We start from the raw sequence: 19,343 nt of genomic DNA, 5'->3' as shown, positions 1-19,343 counted from the left end.
CTCCAATTGGAGCCACAAGCGCAAGTGACCTTGAATGCGGAGGGGGCTGGGGGCGGGCGGCGAGGGCACAGCAGCTGGGGCTCTGGCAAGAAGGGGGTGATACCTGTGACACGGGTTCAAAGAGATGTAGGAGGGGGAACAGTTATCCTATGGCCAGAGAGGACAAGAGACACTATTGTCAAAGATGGGGGGCAGGTGGGGGCCGAGGAGATGGCCCCATGGGCACAGAGGGAGTGGGAGAGGGCTGGGGGCTGCTCCCTAGTGAACGCTGGTCCTGCCAAGGCCCAGGAGAACTTACTCACCTGGAAAGGAAGAGGGGGCAGCGCCCATCGCAGCGCAGAAAGTAGGGGCTGTAGGGGGTAGGGCCCACAGGTGTGAGGAGGAGCACTTCCTACCTTCCAAGTAGTTCCGGGCAACGAACTTGAGGACTTCATCAAGCCCAATGACGGGAAGTGAGATCTTGAGGACCATGAGCCACTTGGTGATATCCAGGGCCCGGAGCTTGAAAATCATCTGAGGGCGGGGCAGAAGTATAAGGAAGGACAGGTGCCCTCCCAGGAGTGGGTGGACAGGGAGTCAGGATGGCATTGTCCAGGCCAGTGGTAGTGGTCACAGTCCCTATGGGGGCTCCCTGGGCTGGGGCATGGGAAGGGGGCAGGCTCACCGGCAAGGGGTCAACGTAGAGGATGAGGAAGTGGAGGGACATGGAGAGACAGATAGAGCCCAGCAGCCAGATGTTCACCCAGGGTGGCATGCGCAACAGGGACTGGTTCTCAGATAGGCTGCGGGCAGCGATGGGAGATATAGGGCAAAGATAGTGAGGGGCTTGGAGGAGTAAGGACAGAAGCCTTGGGGGCAGGCAGCAGGAGTGGTGGGAAGGCCCACCTGTTGAGTGCATTGCACATCTCGATGGTCACCAGCACAGACAAGGCCATGGTCATGGGCTCAGGGGCCTCAAAGACCTCACAGTCCACACCCTCAAAGTCAGGGTTCTCCTCTGCGCACTGCATGAAGTGAGTCTGCAGGGGAATGGACGGGAGTTTGAGAGCCCAGAGATGTCTCCATGTCACCCTCCTAGCCCCTGCCTCTCTGTTCTCCTACCAGTTGGCTGTAGGTAACATGAGGCCCATCCTCTGCATACAGGAACCACCAGGCAGCTGCTCCCACTGTGGCTGCACCCACATAGCCTGTGACAGAGAGAAGGGAGTCAGGGATCAGTACTGGGGGCTGGGAGCCTCACGTGGCCATGGACAGATAGCTGGTGGAGGAAGGGGACCTATCAGGATAGCTGTACTCAGGGATCTGGTGTCCCAGAGAGGGGGTCAGTCTTGAGGGCTGGGAAGGGTTGTGGGTCCCATCTTGCTCACCCCCAATTGCCATGTAACGGAAGAAGAGCCAGCCACTGATGAGGGGCTCCTTAGGGCTCCTGGGGGGCCGGTCCATGATGTCCAGGTCTGGTGGGTTGAAGCCCAGGGCTGTGGCTGGGAGCCCATCAGTCACCAAGTTCACCCACAGCAGCTGCACAGGGATCAGGGCCTCAGGCAGCCCTAAGGCGGCTGTCAAGAAGATGCTGCCGAAAGGAGGCAGTTGCACATCTGCCTTGCCACCCAAACCTGTGGCTACCTTCCACCCAGCCCCTGCTCCCCGAGGATGCCTGCCCTGGTTGCTCACCAGACCACCTCACCCACGTTGGAGGAGATGAGGTAGCGGATGAACTGTTTCATGTTGTTGTAGATTGCACGGCCCTCCTCCACGGCAGCCACGATGGTGGAGAAGTTGTCGTCAGCCAGCACCATTTCAGAGGCAGTCTTGGCCACAGCAGTGCCAGATCCCATGGCAATGCCAATCTCGGCCTTTTTCAGGGCTGGGGCATCATTGACCCCATCGCCTGTCTGAGTATTGGGGGATGTTGCTCAGGGTGCCTTCTGCACACCCCTCCGTGAGACCCCTCCTTCGGGCCTGAATCCTCTCCTCATGCATCTCCACCAGGGCCCTCCCTGCCCTGGGCCCCCGTACTCCCACTAAGAAGCCCACAGCTGCTTGGGCGTCTCACCATCGCTGTGATCTCATCGAAGGACTGCAGGTACTCCACAATCTTTGACTTGTGTGCGGGCTCCACACGGGCAAAGCAGCAGGCACGTCGGCAGGCTTCTCGCTGCTCAGCCAGGGGCAGGTCGTCAAACTCTCGGCCTGTGTAGGCACGGTCTACTACTTCCTCATCCTCCCCAAAGATGCCAATTCTCCGGCAGATGGCAATGGCTGTGCCTTTGTTGTCCCCAGTGATCATGATCACTCGGATCCCAGCATCCCGGCACAGCTGGATAGAGCCAGTGACCTCCTTTCGTGGTGGGTCCAACATGCCTACCACACCAATGAATGTCAGGTCCATCTGGGAAGACAGAGCAGATAGCAACAGGTCAAGGTCAAGGAGAGACTTGGAAAATGAGTCAGGGAGGAAGCTGGTGGGGTGGGATGAGGTGAAAAATTGGGAAGTGGGGGAGAGCCTGAGTCCTGGGCTGGAAGCCTCAAGGCCTGGTGTCAGAACACTGCGGGACCTTGGAAGCTCAAAAGCGGATGTTTGTCATTCATCTGTGTATTTGCAGGTCCTGGCAAATGCCAGGCCTGCCATAGGTCCAGATCAGATAGTGTCTTTCATAGGAAGACATTTTGAGCTGGAAGTCAGGTTGGTGGTTTCTGCTTTCAGTGCCACCATTTGCCCCGCAACTTTCAGCAAATTGCTGGGCCCCTATCTTCCTTCTATAAAACTAAGGAAGTGGACCTTGGTGTTCAGAGGGCCAGTCCACCATAAGTAAGGAGCCTGTGCCAGAACACAGATCAACAGCCTCAGGACAGTCTCACTGTAAAACATGTCTGTTGGGCCCTGCAGTGTGCTGAATGATGTTGATTCCTGTTCTGATGCAAGTGCCTTACCCCATCAAAGACCAGTCCACAGATCACAATTTTTTTTTTTTTTTTTTTAGAGATGGAGTCTTGCTCTGTTGCCCAGGCTGGAGTGCCATGGCATCATCATAGCTCACAGCAACCTCAAACTCCTGGGCTCAGATGATCCTCTTGCTTCAGCTTCCTGGGTAGCTAGAACTACATGCACAAGCTACCAAGCTTGGCTCATAGATAACACTTAAAGTAGTACCTTGGACCATGGACTAGATGACTCACAAAGTTCTTTCAAACTAGAATGTACTGTGGATTGTATGGCTTGTTCTATAAATCCATGAATTTGACTGACAAGATAGGAAATAACAAGGGTGGTGAAGGGTGAGGCAGATGACGGAAACTCAGTGCTTTGCCAGCTTCAGGACAATGGCTGGCCTCATCTGCTCACCTCATACTCTATGAACCTGGCAGACTCATCCAGGACCATCTCCTCTCGCTTCGGGGGGGTGTCGCGGGTGGCCAGGGCCAGGCAGCGCAGGGTGTCCCGGCCAGTGCCCCACTCCTTGATCACTGCCAAGATCTTCTCCTTCACTGGCCCTGTCAGTGGCACCCGGGTAGTCCCAACTCGAACGTAGTTACAGCGGTCAATAACCCCCTCAGGGGCACCCTGGGAGACCAGGACAGCATTCAGAGCCTTCTGCCTGCCTTCCAGGGTGTAGGGAGAGGAGGCAGAGCAGGGTAGGAGAAGGGTCCTAGATTAGGAAGAAGGGGTTGGGGCTGAGGCACACTCCTGTTTCTGACCTTGATAAACATCTTGTTGCCCACAGCAGCCCGAGAAGATTTGGCTGGGGAACAGTAGACAGACATGGACTTTCTGTCTCTGGAGAACTCCAGGGTGAATTCCTTCTTCATTAGCTGACGGATCACCTGGGAGAGAAGACATAGACGGGGAGACCAGGTCTCTTAAAATCATCAAAAGATCTGAAGTGGGAGGCCAAAGACAGGCAGATAGCTTACGCTCAGGACTTCAAGACTAGCCTGAGTGAGAGCAAGACCCTGTCTCTACTAAAAATAAAAAATAAAAATCTTAGCTGGGTATTATGGTGGGTGCCAAAGAGCTGTGATGATACCTATGCACTCTACCCAAGGTGACAGAGTGAGACTCTGTCTTACAAAAAAAAAAAAGAAAATGGATCTGGAGGTCAGAGCAGACTACAAGCTGAGGCCTAGAAGAAAGCTAAGTCTGATGTCCACCAAACAAATGGAGAGAATTTCAAGGCTGGTGCTAGCTAGCGTCCAGTCTAAAGCACAACAGAAACAGTATGGCCTAGCGTGGCACTATCTAGTAGAACGTTCAGTGATAGTAGAAATATTCTCTGATACTCACTATCCAATATGTAGAATGAAGCAATCGCCATGGAGCTCTGGAGATGTGACTAATATGACCAAAGTACTGAACTTTTACTTTTTTTGAATTAATTTTTTTTTTTTTTGGAGATAAGAGTCTCACTATGTCACCCTCGGTAGAGTGCTGTGGCATCACAGCTCACAGCAACCTCCAACTCTTGGGCTTAAGCGGTTCTCTTACCTCAGCCTCCTAAGCAGCTGGGACTACAGGAGCCCACCACAACACCTGGCTGTTTTTTGGTTACAGTTGTCATTGTTTAGCAGGCACAGCCTGGTCTCAAACCCACCAGCCTCAGTGTATGTGGCAGGCACCCTACTGACTGAGCTATGGGCGCCAAGCCTTTTTTTTTTGAGACACAGTCTCACTATGTCACCAACAGTAGAGGGCTGTAGTGTCACAGCTGACAGCAACCTCAAACTCTTGGGTTTAAGCTATTATCTTGCCTCAGCCTCCCAAGTAGCTGGGACTACTGGTGCCTGCCATAATGCCCAGCTATTTTCTTTTCTTTTTTTTTTTTTTTGGAGACAAAGTTTCACAGCAACCTCCAACTCCTAGACTTAGGCGATTTTCCTGCCTCAACCTCCCAAGGAGCTGGGACTACAGGTGCCCACCACAATGCCTGGCTATTTTTTGTTGCAGTTTGGCTGGGGCTGAGTTTGAACCCGCCACCCTCGGTATACGGGGCCGGCGCCCTACCCACTGAGCCACAGGCACCACCCACGCCTGGCTATTTCCTTGTTGCAGTCGTCATTGTTGTTTAGCGGTCCCTGGCCAGGTTTGGAACGCTTCACGAATTTGCATCTCATCTTTGTGCAGGGGCCATGCTAATCTTCTCTGTATTGTTCCAATTTTAGTGTATGTGCTGCCAAAGCGGCACTCCTGGCCAGGTGTTTTTTTTTTGTTTGTTTGTTTTTTTTGTAGAGACAGAGTCTCACTTTATGGCCCTCGGTAGAGTGCCGTGGCGTCACACAGCTCACAGCAACCTCCAACTCCTGGGCTTAAGCGATTCTCTTGCCTCAGCCTCGTGATGTTTGTTTGTTTTTTGTTTTTTTCACATTTTATTTATTTTTTATTTTTTTCACTTTGGTTTTTTTCAATTATTTTTTTTTTAATAAATAAACATTTACATTCTATATTTACTAAGTTTCACATATACCCTTGTAAGATGCACTGCAGGTGTAATCTCACCAATCACCCTCCCTCCGCCCACCTCCCCCTTCACTCCCCTGGCCAGGTTTGAACCCACTAGCCTCAATGTATGTGGCCAGTGCTACGGGTGCTTGAGCCAACCTCAAACTCTTGAGCTCATGTGATTATCTTGTCTCAGCCTCCTGAGTAGCTGGGACTACAGGCGCCCACCACAACACCCGGCTATTTTTTGAGATGGGGTCTTATTCTTGCTCAGGCTGGGCCTCCCAGAGTGCTAGGATTACAGGCATGAGCCACTGGGCCCAGCCGAATTTTTTAAAAAATGAATTTAAATGTAAATGACCATGTGTGTTGTTGAACAAAATTAACAAAAAAAGCATGCATTTTTCACCAAATGCATCGTGTATCTTTCTCCACAAAATGAAACAAAAATAAAAATAACAAAATGTTAAATAAAAATTTATGTTTATAGTATCATTTTTAAAAATTGGGGGGGTGGGGACAGAGTCTCACTCTGTTGCCCTGGGTGGAGTGCCTTGGCATCATTATAGCTCACAGCAACCTCAAACTCCTGGGCTCAGGCGATCCTCTTGCCTCAGCTTCCTGAGTAGCTGGGACTACAGGCACCCACCACAATGCCCGGCTAGGTTTTCTGTTTTCAGTAGAGATGGGTCTTGCTCTTGCTCAGACTGGTCTTGAACTCCTGAGCTCAAGCAATCCACCCACCTCAGCCTCCCAGAGTACTAGCATTACAGGAGTGAGCCACTAGGCCTGGTCCAGTTATAAATTTTTTTTTTTTTTTGCAGCTTTTGGCCAGGGCTGGGTTTGAACCCGCCACCTCTGGTATATGGGGCCAGTGCCCTATTCCTTTGAGCCACAGGCGTCACCCACCCATTTGTAAATTTTTAAAATTAATCTTCATTGATAGATAGTTAGGGTTTTACTTTTTTGTTATATTAAATAAAGCAGCAATGAGCATCTTGAATACACAAGAAAAACCCAAATAAAAATAGTCACAGCTCGGCACCCGTAGCTCAGTGGGTAGGGTACCGGCCACATACACCAAGGCTGGCAGGTTTAAGCCGGGCAACAATGACAACTGCAACAAAAAAATATCCAGGCATTGTGGCGGACATCTGTAATCCCAGCTACTCGGGAGACTGAGGCAAGAGAATCACTTAAGCTTAAGAGTTTGAGGTTGCTGTGAGCTGTGATGCCACAGTACTCTACCAAGAGCGACATAGTGAGACTGTCTCAAAAAATAATAATAATAATGAGAGATGTAGGAAATATAATTCTCTAGAGAACTCAGCAAATATCCATAGAACTCAAAGTGAAAGCAACAGAATTAGCCTGGTCCATCTGGACAAGAAGAGTCTGCCCCTGTAGGTGCAGTAGCCATATTTCCCAAACCCTAAATCAAAATTTGAGTTCTGATAAAAACAGTCGTGCTTCTAGATACAAAGGAATAATAGTTGAAATTAAGGCTGCCTTGTGGTTTCTATGCCTAGCTCTGTTCATTTAAGCTTGGGCAGGCAGGGTGACCTTAAATCCAGAAGGGGCACTGTGTAGGCAGAAGGCACAACCAACTCCAGGAGCAAAAGGTCCCACACACAGCCAGCCTGGCCCAGATACACTATGGGAGGCTGTCTGCCAGCCTGCTTGGGGTCCCAGCATAGCCACAAAGCCCTGCTCAGCCCAAGCAGAACCTCTGCTTCCTGAGGTGGCTTAGGTCCTGTCTGCATGACATGGAGCAAAGAAAGCCCCTGGGACACGGCCCCAGACTCACCGAGTTGCAGGCATTGGCCCTCTCCACCTTTGAGAGGCTTCTCACATCAGTGTTGAACACATTCATCTTCTCCACCAGGGTGGTGAGTGCCGTCTCGGTGGCTTCGCCAACCTTCTCGTAGACACCTTTGGCCTGAGAAAGGCAGAGGAGAAGAGGAAGCTCCTCACCCTATGCTCCCACCTGTTGTACCCTCCTCCCAACTTAGTGTGAGAAGGAAGTGAACCATTCCCTTTCCTTGTATCCCAGAAGAGGACTCAGTACACTGGGCCCCTTCCTATGACCTCCTGGCCTATGGATGAGGCCCAGACTCTGAGCCAATCATAAAGAGGGAAAGAGGGGCTGATTTAGGGTTAGGGGGTTACCTCATTGAAGTCCAAGGAGGAGTCATTGCAGAGGGCACAAATGGTGGCCAACTCCACCAGCCCATCATACTGCCCTGCCCGGACTGGCTTATCATTCTTCAAGCTGGCAGCAAGCGGGGAGGGAGGAAGGGGCAGAGACAGTGAAGAAGAACAGGGAATGAGGTGCAGAGAGAGTACAGAGAGTGGGGAGGCAAGGTGGGGAGATGGCAACTTGGAGATCAGGAGAGAGAGAGAACAGGTTGGAGAAGGAAGGGCAGAGAAAGAAAAACAAAACCAAAAGGAAGGCCCTGGGGAGAGATGTGGTAGTGGTGGGAAAGGGGCAAGAATTGCTGGGGAGAAGACATCAGGGGCAACTTACACCTCTCCCTCTGGAGCATAGGTGGAGCCAGTGACAGAGAACTCATTCAGCAAACAGATGTCCCCATCTACCCTGTCGACGATGAACATCTACAGGGGAGAAGGGCACACACACGGATGTCCCCCTCTCCTCATTCCTGAAGGCAGGCATCTATATTGAGAGAAGCCTGTGCTCCTGACATTGACCCTCCCAGCAAACTAATTGAACATCCTACCATTCCCCACCCCCAACTTGCTCCTCCTTGTTCCTCCCTGAATTTCCCCTTCCCACCATACTTTTGCAATCATTGCTGATGGTCTGTTTCACTGGCCTTAAAACAGAAATTACCTCAGGTCATGCTGGAGTTTCTTTTGATCAGTTAATAAGAGGAACATGGTAAGGTATGGTAAGGACGGCAGCTAATCACCCACCTGTTAGAACCTGATCTATAGCACCAGCCCCTTGTGGTCAGATCTTCCAGTTTTGCAAAAGGAACTAGAAATCAGGTTATTTTCCTATGAAATCTCTTGACTTTCAAATATGGGCAATTAATTTGTTTTTATGAAACATTATAGGAGCCAAGTCACACCAGCATGCGGTCTGGATTTTTGGCCTGTACGTTTGAAGGATATGGAGAATGTGGTGTGCTCAGAAGGCAGTGGCCCACCCTGAACGCAGAGCTAGCACAAAAGGCATTGGGATTTTCACTCCCAAGACAGATTTTTTTTGTTATTGTTTGTTTGTTTTATTTTTGTGGCTGGGGCTGGGTTTGAACCTGCCACCTCCGGCATATGGGACTGGCACCCCATTCCTTTGAGCCACCCCCATGAGAGGGGGTGGCTCAAAGGAATGAGGTGCTGCCCCCCAAGAGAAATGTTTAAGATGGTCCAGGCACGGTGGCTTACGCCTTTAATCCCGGCACTCTGGGAGGCTGAGGCGGGTGGATTGCTTGAGCTCAGAGACCAGCCTGAGCAAGAGAGACTTCATCTCTAAAAAATAGCCCATGGCTCGGTGCCTGTGTCAGTGAGTAGGGCGCCGGCCGCATACACCAAAGCTGGCAGGTTCGAGCTGGGGCCTGCTAACCAATGACAACTGCAACCAAAAAATAGCTGGGCATTGTGGCGGGCACCTATAGTCCCAGCTACTTGGGAGGCTAAAACAAGAGAATCACTTGATTCCCAAGAGTTTGAGGTTGCTATGAGCTATGACGCCATGGTACTCAACCCCAGGGCAACTGAATGAGACTCTGTCTCCAGAAAATAAAAATTAAAATTAAGAAAAAGAGAAATGTAGGGCGGCGCCTGTGGCTCAGTGAGTAGGGCGCCGGCCCCATATGCCGAGGGTGGCGGGTTCAAACCCAGCCCCGGCCAAACTGCAACAAAAAATAGCCGGGCATTGTGGCGGGCGCCTGTAGTCCCAGCTGCTTGGGAGGCTGAGGCAAGAGAATCGCGTAAGCCCAAGAGTTAGAGGTTGCTGTGAGCCGTGTGACGCCACAGCACTCTACCCGAGGGTGGTACAGTGAGACTCTGTCTCTACAAAAAAAAAAAAAAAAAAGAAAAAGAGAAATGTTTAAGATGAATACCAAGAAAAAAGTTTTGTAGTTAAATAAACTCAGGAAACTGTGGGTTAAACAAGGTAGACTCTATCGTCTTTACATAGTCAGCCTTCTCTATTATTTCCTGTGCCAGTAGGCACTGTGGGTCTTCCAAGGCCCCAAGGGTTCAGCCTTTCTTGCTCTGAGACCACTCAGCCCTGCTTCTGAGAACAGCAATTGGTATTTCATGGACACATTATTCCACAGAACTCTATTTAAGGCAGGAGTTCTTTGCCTGGGATCCACTGATGGCCCCATAAAGGGTCCATAAACTTAGTCAAAAAAATGACATCTTTTATTTTTTCTCTAGCTAACATTTAGCATTTCCTTCTAGTTATGCATGTAGTTAATGGACCACATTAGTTAGCAAAGACTGTGACTTTGTCATGATTATAATCACAGATACAGGCAGCACCTGTGTCTCAGTGAGTAGGGCACTGGCCCCATATACCGAGGGTGGCAGGTTCAAACCTGGCCCCGACCAAACTGCAACAAAAAAATAGCCACGTGTTATGGTAGGTTCCTGTAGTCCCAGCTGCTCGGGAGGCTGAAGCAAGAGAATCGCCCAAGCCCAAGAGTTAGAGGTTGCTGTGAGCTGTGATGCCATGGCACTCTACCGTGGGCAATAAAGTGAGACTCTGTCTCTTAAAAAAAAAAAAAAATATATATATATATATATAATCACAGATACTTTCCTCCTATCATATTACTGTTGTTGCAGATCTCTCAAAATAGCATAATTAATGTTCATCACTAATTCAACATTTGATAGTTCTTAGACCCACTGCTAGAATTCACTATTTAATGCATTAATAAAGAAGCATATATGTTCAAATTACAAATTGGAGTTTAAAATATTTTGAAATGGACAGTGCCTGTGGCTCAGTGGATAGGGCACCAGCCCCCTATACCGAGGGTGGGAGGTTCCAACCCAGTCCAGGCCAAACTGCAACAAAAAATAGACGGGCATGGTGGTGGGTGCCTGTAGCCCCAGCTACTAGGGAGCCTGAAGCAAGAGAATCGCCTAAGCCCAGGAGTTGGAAGTTGCTGTGAGCTGTGATGCCACAGCACTCTACTGAGGGTGATAAATTGAGACTCTGTCTCTAAGAAAAAAAAATAAATAAATAAAATATTTTGATATAACTGCATTTCAACCATTTGTTTCCTCTATAATCCTAACTATTTTTTCTATGTAGTTTTAGAACAGAATCCTATGTGTTTTATTTTATATGTTTAAAATATACTAAGAAGATAGCCAGGCATGGTAGATCATGTCTGTAATCCCAGAACTTTGGATGGCTGAGAAGGGAGGATTGCTTTAAGGTTAGGAGTTTGAGACAAATGTGGGCAACATACCGAGATTCTTATTTTTATTAAAAAAGAAAAATTAGCCAGGTGGCACCTGTGGCTCAAAGGGATTGGGCACTGGCCCCATATGCCGGAGGTGGTGGGTTCAAAACCCAGCCCTGGCCAAAAAAACTGCAAAAAAAAAATTAGGCATTGTGTTGGGTGCCTGTAGTCCCAGCTACTTGGAAGGCTGAAGCAGGAGGATTGCTTGAGCCCAGGAGTTTGAGGTCGCAATGAGTTATGACGATGCCACTGTATTCTAGCCCAGGCAAAAGAGAGAGACTCTGCCTCATAAAACCCCCCAAACAACCAACCAAACAATAGGAACATTAAAGAGACCTTCCTCTGAACAGGCTGTTGTGGAGGTTCAGGAACAATGCATGACAGTGTCTGGTGCATGGATGGTGCCTATAGCAAGTGGTCTGGCATTGCATAAAGGTCTCCTCCGATCCCCTTAGAGCTGGAAAGATGGTGCTCTGTCTGCTCTTTGAGTGTTTCACGGGCCAAAAATGAGAAGCTGCTGGTAATAAAGGGACAGCTCTATCTTTGGAAGGCTCATTTCACCCTGAAAAGCATCTTTCTGAGGGACAGCACTGCCCACATTGCTCCTGACCTTGCAGACAGACATCTGGTTGGTGGTGAGGGTGCCTGTCTTATCAGAACAGATGACAGAGGTGCAGCCCAGGGTCTCCACAGAGGGTAAGCTCCTCACAATGGCATTCTTCTTTGCCATCCGGCGGGTGCCCAAGGCTAGGCAGGTGGTGATCACAGCAGGAAGACCTGTGGGAAAGGAGAGAAGGGCTGAGGGGATAATACAGATGGAGGGAGGAAGACTAGTGTGGTCAACTAAATAATGGCCCTCAAAGATATCAGGACCTAATCCCTAGAATGTGTAAATGTTACCTTACTTGGATTAGCAAATGGGAGGAGAAAGAAGTTGCCATACCTTCTGGGATTGCAGCCACGGCCAGGGCCACAGCAATCTTGAAATAGTAGATGGCCCCTCGGAACCAGGAGCCCCCATGGACAGGGTCATTGAAGTGGCCGATATTGATGAGCCAGACAGCCACACAAATGAGGGAAATGACCTTGGAGAGCTGCTCCCCAAACTCATCCAGCTTCTGCTGCAAGGGCGTCTTTTCCTGTTCAGTGGCAGCCATTTGGTCTCGGATCTTCCCAATCTCGGTGCTTACACCAGTGGTGGCTACAATGCCCAGTGCTTTCCCAGCTGCAATGTTGGTGCCCTGGGAAGAAGAAGAGTCCAGAAATCAGGTAAGAGGTGATCCTTATGTGGCATCCCCTCAGCCAAGGACCTCATGTCTTCTCACACCACCATGCTTCTCCCAAACCAGGGCCTCTGGCTTGGGTACATGACAGCTGGCCCTAGACTGCTCACCGAGAAAAGCATGTTCTTCTTGTCCTGGTTGACAGCACGGGGGTCAGGAATAGGGTCAGTGTGCTTGATGACAGATACAGACTCGCCTGTGGAGAAGGGGCCAAGGGGGTTTCAGATGACATCACATCCTCCTCCCTGATCTCTGGCTCCTAACTCTCTCCCCGCTCAGCAGAACAGAGCGGGATAAAGACCAAGTAGCCATCTTGGAGGAAGACTGGACTCCAGAGGAAGCCCTTGGAGGCAAATGGGAAGTCCATTACACTTAGAATAAAAAGACTTTGATCCTAGCCCTAGCATGACCACTTAAGGCTGTGTGACTATGATCACTTAACTTCCATTTCGTACTCTGTAAAAGGAGTGCAAGAATATGTACACCTCAGGCTCAGAGCCTGTAACTCAGCAGCTAGGGCACCAGCCACATACACTGGAGCTGGCAAGTTCAAACCCAGCCCAGGCCTGCAAAACAACAACTACAACAAAAAAAATAGCCAGGCATTGTGGCAGGAGCCTATAGTCCCAGCTACTTGGGAGGCTGAGGCAAGAGAATCACTTAAGCCCAAGAGTTTGAGGTTGCTGTGAGCTATGATGCCACAGCACTCCACTGAGGGTAACATAGTGAGACTATGTCTCAAATAAATAACTAAATAACTAAATAAAAGAATATGTACACTTCAGAACAATGTCTTGGTGGAAATCAAATAAGCTGATGTATTTGAAAGTGTGTGTCAACTGTTAAGCATGTTCCTGGGAAGGAGAAGTGGCCACCCTTAGGACTGGACCTCCTCCCTAATAGCAGGGACTCATGCAATCACCCTGGGCCAGCCAGCCTTGCCTCCTGGACCACAGAGACATGGGGAATGTTCACTGCTATTAACCCTCTCCCTCCTAGTGGAGAAACAGAAGCACCCATGGTTTTAAGAGTATCTGAACCCTCCATCTCATCCTAAAATCTTATGCTTCCTCCATTGAGGACTTTTGAGGACACTAAAGGAGATAGGACCGTTATCTGGATATGTGCCTCCCTGTGTCCATGTAGGAAGAATGGGTTCAAACACTCTGGCCCTCCCTGATGACTCCTTGTGTTCCAGACTTGTGACAGAGTGAATAAAGCTGCTGCTGCTGCTGCTGCTCCTGCTGCTGCTGCTAGGGAGCTGGGGGGCTAGCACTGGGGTTCCCCTCTGTCCATCTGTAATCTCTCCTGTCCTATCTACCCAGCTTCCTCTCTGAACCTTCCCCTCATGCACCCTCCCACCCACACCGGCAGACCTGTCAGGATGGATTGGTCTACCCGGAGGGTGGTGGATTTGATGGAGAGGATGCGGATGTCTGCAGGGACTTTGTCCCCCACTGTGGAGAGAGTAGAGAAGAGTGAGGTCAGATGGGAGTAGAGTTCTTTTCCTTTCTGAGAAAAACTCAATTGTGGCTGTCTTCCACCCTCATCCATCCTTTAGGTCTCAGGGAGTTCCCAGTGCTGGGGCCCAGCTGGGGCTCACTCAGGACCTTGCATGAACTCCTGCAGCCCTGAAAGCACCCCAGTCATACTGCCCATCCCTGCTGTCCTTCTATTAAAGGCATCTGTTCCCACCATGAGCTCCATGAGGAGAGGGCCTGTGTTTGCCTGGTATGTGGTATGTGCTTGACAAATGTATCCTGAGCGACTAAAGAGAAACTTAGGGACAGTCTAGTTGTAGGACAAGAAAGTAAAACTGAGAATCGCAGACAGTGAAACAGGGAAATAAGAGTGAGAAAGGTGGGGAAGGAAAAGCAACAAAAGAACTCAGAGAAGACGGTGAGAAGTGATATCAGGAAGAGAGACTGAGGTGGACAGCAAGAGAAGGCAAGAAGAGACAGAAGGAAATACAGGAATTGAGAAAATCAAGGTCAACTGAGAGAAAAAGTGGAAAATGAAGTGGGAGAGAAGAGAATGAAGAGGTGGGTGTGAGTAGGGAGGATGGGGGGAGGGAGGGGTGCAGGTTGGTGACAGAAACATGCCAGCCCAGCCTGAGCATCTGAGGGTGCAGGGAGCCAGGGTGAGTGACCTGAGGAGACAGAGGGGACAGATGTGGAGAGGAGGAAAAGCAACACACACTGTGGAGCTGGGGGATACACAGACCAGGCAGGATGGCCAGAGCAACCACCTTGGGAGGGGCTGACGGGGCCAGTGCCTCCTCAGACTCAGAGACATTTGGGGAAAGATAAACACCTCTGCCTGATTCCTGGGCCCATGGATGGTCCTGGGGACAGGTCCCACTGCTCTCCTTTTCCTCCATTTCTAAGGTCCCTTTTGTGTCAGAGGAAATGGATGGAGGATGGAGGAGGGAGGAGAGAGGAGGTTGTGATGGGACACCCTGACATCCAAGCCCAAGTGATATTTATAGACACTCATGGCACTGACTCCACACTGTCACCGCAGCAGGACAGCCCTGCAATAGAGCACCAGGGTCTTCAGCCCACCCCCACTTCCTCTCCCCAGGTTTCCCAGGCCTGTGACATGAGTGTCTTGTGGAGGGAAAAAGGCCTAAGAAGAGCCACTCTGCCTGCCAGGGCCCTGGAGCTGTGGGAAGGCCGGCATGGGGCAAATATAAAAACCGCTGAAGGGGGCAGAATCCCAGTAATCTTAGCCACCCGGCCCCCACCCCTCCCTGGTCAGGCATTAAGTGTCCCTCACCAGAGGGGTGGGGCACCTCCTTGAGCTCCCCTCCTCCGAGATCTCGTGCTCTCTCCTGGGCCTGAGTTTCCCTTACATGGTCGGGGGCTTGAGCCTTCAGCCTCCCTCCTCCCTTCCACACTCACTCCTTCCCGTCTGAGAGGCCTCAAGGGCATTGAGAGGTCAAGACTGAAAGCTGACCAAGCTTGAGGGTGGGTGGAAGGAGAGGGAAGCCAGGCCTCCTCGGGAGGGGTGGAGATGGGGCCATTGGCAAGGACTGGGTTCCACCTGTTGCTTGCAAGTGCTGGCTGAGAAGAGGGGGAACAGGGGGTCTGCCTGCAGCTTCAGGGACAGGACTGGCTGTTCCTGCTGAGACTGACAGGGAGAGGGTGCCGTGGTCAGAATGCCCTGGACTGACCTTCTGAGGAGTCTGGGAAAGAGAAGCAGACTCCACCAGCAGACTCCTGGACACCAGGATCAGAGGCTGACCAGCCCCCACCTTAAGAGAAGCAGACTCCACCAGCAGACTCCTGGACACCAGGATCAGAGGCTGACCAGCCCCCACCTTCTTCTTGGCCTTGGACCCAGGGCCTCCAATCCTGGACCACCCATTCCCAACACTCACCAGCCACCTCTACAATGTCCCCAGGGACAATGTCCCGAGCCTTGATCCTTTGCACTGACTTGCGGTCAGCTCGGTAGACCTTCCCCATCTCAGGTTCATATTCCTTCAGAGCCTCAATGGCATTCTCTGCATTACGTTCCTGAGGGGACAGGGCAGGAGGGTTGAGGACCTTCAGAGAAAGGAAGCTTGTGGGAAGGGAAACAGAGGAATTGGGGAAGGGGTGGGTAGAGATTGAGGAGCAGTGACCAGGATCCTTGGGAAAATAGGGACATAGCATAGGAGGCAGGGTTATGTAGTTCTGGCACAGGGGAGGAGACAAAACCCCACATGAAGGCAGGTGTGTGTGTGTGTGTGTGTATTGAGGAAACTATCACCTATGGCTGCAAATAAGTAAGTGTGTTTGGGGAGAGAAGTAAGGAGAATCAAAGAAAATCAGAACACAGGAGACTGAGACTAGGACTGGAAAAGTAGAAGGTAGTAAGGTAAGAGGACTAGTATCTATTGAGTTCGTAGTCTATAGCAGGCATATTCACCACCTTGTTGGATTTCATCATGAGTCTGAGGGACAGGATTATTAGCCCCATTTTATGGATGAGGAAACTGAGGCTCAGAGGGATGAAAGAACTTGCTCAGGGTTATACAGGGGGCAAGTGACAGTGGGTCACATTATCCCACTTTTTCTCCAAAACTCCATCCCATTTCCAAGCTGGGCAATAGAACCTAAGGAAAAGGCAAGCCCTGGGGAAGTGATGGAAGAGGAGGTTGAAGGGAGGGTTGGCCTCATGTTTAGTATCATAGCATGAAAGAATGAAAAGAGGTTGAAATTAACCTGCCAAACTCCCACGATGGCATTGGCAATGAGGATCAAAAGGATGACAAAGGGTTCAACAAAGGCAGTAATGGTCTCTTCACCTTCCTCAAACCAGGCCAGCACCTGGGAAACAGGGGAGAAGAGAATGACAGGTAATAAAGCCCCGAAAATGGGTAAAGAAAGGAAGCAGAGGGCGGCGCCTGTGGCTCAGTGGGTAGGGCGCCGGCTACATATACTGAGGATGGCAGGTTCGAACCCAGCCCTGGCCAAACTGCAACAAAAAAACAGCCAGGTGTTATGGCAGGTGCCAGTAGTCCCAGCTACTCGGGAGGCTGAGGCAAGAGAATCGCCTAAGCCCAAGAACTGGAGATTGCTGTGAACTGTGATGCCACAGCACTCTACCGAGGGCAATAAAGCAAAACTCTGTCTCTAAAAAAGAAAAGAAAGGAAGCAGAAGGATTCCAGAGGCCACTGCAGAGGTACAAACATGTACAGGTGCTAACAAGGAAGGGCATCTTGGGAGTACTGCAGCCCTACATCTATCTGAGGTTTTGTACACTTTAGTCTCAGACTCAGCATGCACTGCCACTGCCATTATTCAGTGGGAATAGGAGGGCACAGACAAGCACAATTTGGGGATTTACTGCGAATGCTTTCAGGTTTCCCTGACCTAATTGCTGGCTTGTAAGCCAAGCTCAGGGGACATGAAGGCCAACTACCCCCACAGCCACATCCATCCTGCAGGAGCCAAAACCCATAGGAAAAACCCTGTGGTCCTCACAGGCACTTGGCCCACCACAGCCCTCCCCCATTGTCAAGACAGGGGAGCTCTGATTTCATGAGGGAGCAGGAGGGGGGATAGTGTTTCAGGGCCTCTTGTACACGCCCGGCCTCAGCTGTTGCTACTGCCAAGCAACAGACACAGACAAATGTCAAGGAGCAAATCTGAGAAGGAGGAGTGAGGTCCTGCCAGCTTGTACTCAAGGATTGACGGGGCCCTCCCTTAAGGAGACCAAGGCACAGGGAGCTTTTCTTTTTTCTTTTTTTTTTTTTTTGCCTCCAGAGCCTTGTCTTCCAGTAGGACTGAGATATTAAGGAAGAAACTCGGAAATGCAAGCTGGACTGCTGGGATGGTGGGTGCTGTGGGGCTGTAGAAACTGGGGAAGCGCCCATGATGGGAGAGGCGGCAGGGCCCAGAGGAGGGTGCGGGAGCCCTGGAGCTATAAGGGGCAGGGCGAGGGCAGGGAAGTGGTAGTGGTAAGTCGGCTTGTAAGGGAGGAGGGCCCCGGGCCTTGGGGCATGTTTGGAGTCACCCTCGCACCGTAGCTCTTTCCCGCCTTCAAGAGCGAGTCTTCCCCTCAACCAATCAGAGTCAGGAGGCGGGGGAGGGTGGGCAAGGCGAGCCAGGAGGCTCGGGGATTGGTGGAGCGCACGGCCCCGGGGCATGCCGGGAGAGGTAGTGGCCCCCGGAGCCGCAGCCGGCAACAGAGTCCTACCGGGAGCCCTGCGCTTAGGGGGTAACCCGAGCCCTCCGAGCTCTTCAAGCTGAGAGGGTGGCTTAGCTTCAGTGTTTTGGCCAAGAACACCCCTAAAGGTTAAAATAAAACCTGCCCGTGGGGTGTAGGGAGGATAGAGGAGGACGAGACTCAGCCCTTCCGCGACCCGTCTGTAAAGTAGGATGCTCAGGGCTTGGACTAGAGGAGCCGGTGGCTGGGAGCCCCGCTCTCCTTCGCCGCGAGTAGACGAGCAGACGCCGCTGGTCCCACCACCCCCACAGTCCCAGGCAGCTCCAGACGCTCTCTCACACTTACAAAGGAAATGCAGGCGGCCAGGAGAAGGATCCGCACCAGGAGGTCTTCAAACTGCTCTACCACCAACTCCCACAGAGACTTCCCTGGGGGAAGAGGCACGAGGAGGAGCCCAGGGTTAAGGTCTAGAGGACTAGGGTCTGGGGGTTGGAATGCCCTGAGTTCCGGCCTCAAGCCGGGAGGCTCCAGGGTGATGGGCAGGCAGCTTGGTAGGAGAGAAAGGCTTAGGAAACACTTCGGGAGTCCAAAAACAGGCTCCTCCAAGTGGTGGGCAGTGTTCAAGGATTAGCTTCCTCCAGGAGAAAGTAAGTGCCTGGAAGACTTCTACTCCCACCCATGTAGGACTCAAACCTCTGGGGAGGGGTATTTGCCCAAGGAGTCTATGGAAAAGAGAATGGACACATGAAGAGGGGGGGTCATTTATGAGAGCTCAGGGATTCACCAATAACTTACCTTCCTCAGCAGGGAGTTCTACCCAGGAAAGAGGAAAAAGAAGAAAAAGACATATTCATTTGGAGTTCAGCCTCATGCCCGCCCCCCCAATCCTGGATTCTGTGGCAAAGGTAAGAGGATTAGGCCACCAAAAGGGCATCTGAGGTTCATCAAGGTCATCCCACAAAACCTCCCAAAACTTTAGATCTCAGGCATCCTCTTTGTGTGAGTATCCTCTTCCCCCTGCAATCGTTGGGCCATGGTCCAACTCTTCCCTAAGATACTCTGGAAAGAGAAACTCATCTGTGTGTGTGTATGTTGGGGGTGCAGGAGGGTATTACCAGCCTTTTATCTGAGGGACACTCACCATTGGGGCCGTATTTCTCCAGGTGCCGTTTAACTTGGTCTTGGGTGAGGCCTGAGGTCTCAGTCACCCCAAAATAGGCCAAACATTCTTCTGTGGTCTTTGCGTGTGCGGCCTCCATTGTGCTCCCTTCCTGGGGGCCAGGGCGTGGTGTGTTCTTCTGAGTTCTCACTTGTGGGGTCCTTCTTCAGTATGTCCACCTGCCTGTCTGCCTGGGTTTCTTCCTTTTCCTCTCCTGCCCCCGCCAGGTTTTTCTTCCTCTATGAAGCTCTGACCCCCGTCCCACTTGCAGCAGCCGGCGCCCCCTCACCCCCCAGCTGGTCCTTATGAGGGAGTGGGGGGGGCCAGGCTCCCCCCTTCCCCCAGATCAGGGATTGGC

At 51.2% G+C, this 19,343-nt stretch overlaps 1 protein-coding gene and 1 non-coding gene across 3 annotated transcripts in view; both read right to left on the bottom strand.

The window, feature by feature from the left end:
• Positions 1–19,343, bottom strand: part of ATP2A1 (ATPase sarcoplasmic/endoplasmic reticulum Ca2+ transporting 1) — a 19,930-nt gene extending 587 nt beyond the window's left edge. The window contains exons 1-22 of one of the 2 annotated variants that reach the window (XM_053557004.1): positions 18,968–19,343; positions 18,622–18,639; positions 18,172–18,254; positions 16,379–16,483; positions 15,550–15,688; positions 13,544–13,624; positions 12,278–12,363; positions 11,828–12,125; positions 11,495–11,661; positions 7,962–8,050; positions 7,604–7,706; positions 7,242–7,373; positions 3,697–3,822; positions 3,344–3,562; positions 2,054–2,389; positions 1,672–1,892; positions 1,368–1,570; positions 1,102–1,187; positions 886–1,019; positions 665–782; positions 396–513; positions 104–147 (exon numbers count right to left, since the gene is read on the bottom strand). In XM_053557004.1, coding sequence (XP_053412979.1) covers positions 143–147; positions 396–513; positions 665–782; positions 886–1,019; positions 1,102–1,187; positions 1,368–1,570; positions 1,672–1,892; positions 2,054–2,389; positions 3,344–3,562; positions 3,697–3,822; positions 7,242–7,373; positions 7,604–7,706; positions 7,962–8,050; positions 11,495–11,661; positions 11,828–12,125; positions 12,278–12,363; positions 13,544–13,624; positions 15,550–15,688; positions 16,379–16,483; positions 18,172–18,254; positions 18,622–18,639; positions 18,968–19,085 — 2,985 coding nt within the window. In that variant the 5' untranslated portion in view covers positions 19,086–19,343 and the 3' untranslated portion in view covers positions 104–142. The remainder of the gene's footprint in view (positions 1–103; positions 148–395; positions 514–664; positions 783–885; positions 1,020–1,101; positions 1,188–1,367; positions 1,571–1,671; positions 1,893–2,053; positions 2,390–3,343; positions 3,563–3,696; positions 3,823–7,241; positions 7,374–7,603; positions 7,707–7,961; positions 8,051–11,494; positions 11,662–11,827; positions 12,126–12,277; positions 12,364–13,543; positions 13,625–15,549; positions 15,689–16,378; positions 16,484–18,171; positions 18,255–18,621; positions 18,640–18,967) is intronic. The other variant, XM_053557002.1, reaches the window with a different exon arrangement.
• Positions 5,075–5,180, bottom strand: LOC128562894 (U6 spliceosomal RNA). Its single transcript, XR_008373593.1, has one exon. It is a non-coding gene; the product is annotated as a U6 spliceosomal RNA (small nuclear RNA).

This window comes from Nycticebus coucang, chromosome 12 (genome assembly GCF_027406575.1).
Source record: "Nycticebus coucang isolate mNycCou1 chromosome 12, mNycCou1.pri, whole genome shotgun sequence".
In the NCBI taxonomy this organism is placed as follows: Eukaryota; Metazoa; Chordata; class Mammalia; order Primates; family Lorisidae; genus Nycticebus; species Nycticebus coucang.
The sequence above is the reverse complement of the archived record's forward strand: the minus strand, read 5'-3'. Positions and strand labels throughout refer to the sequence as shown.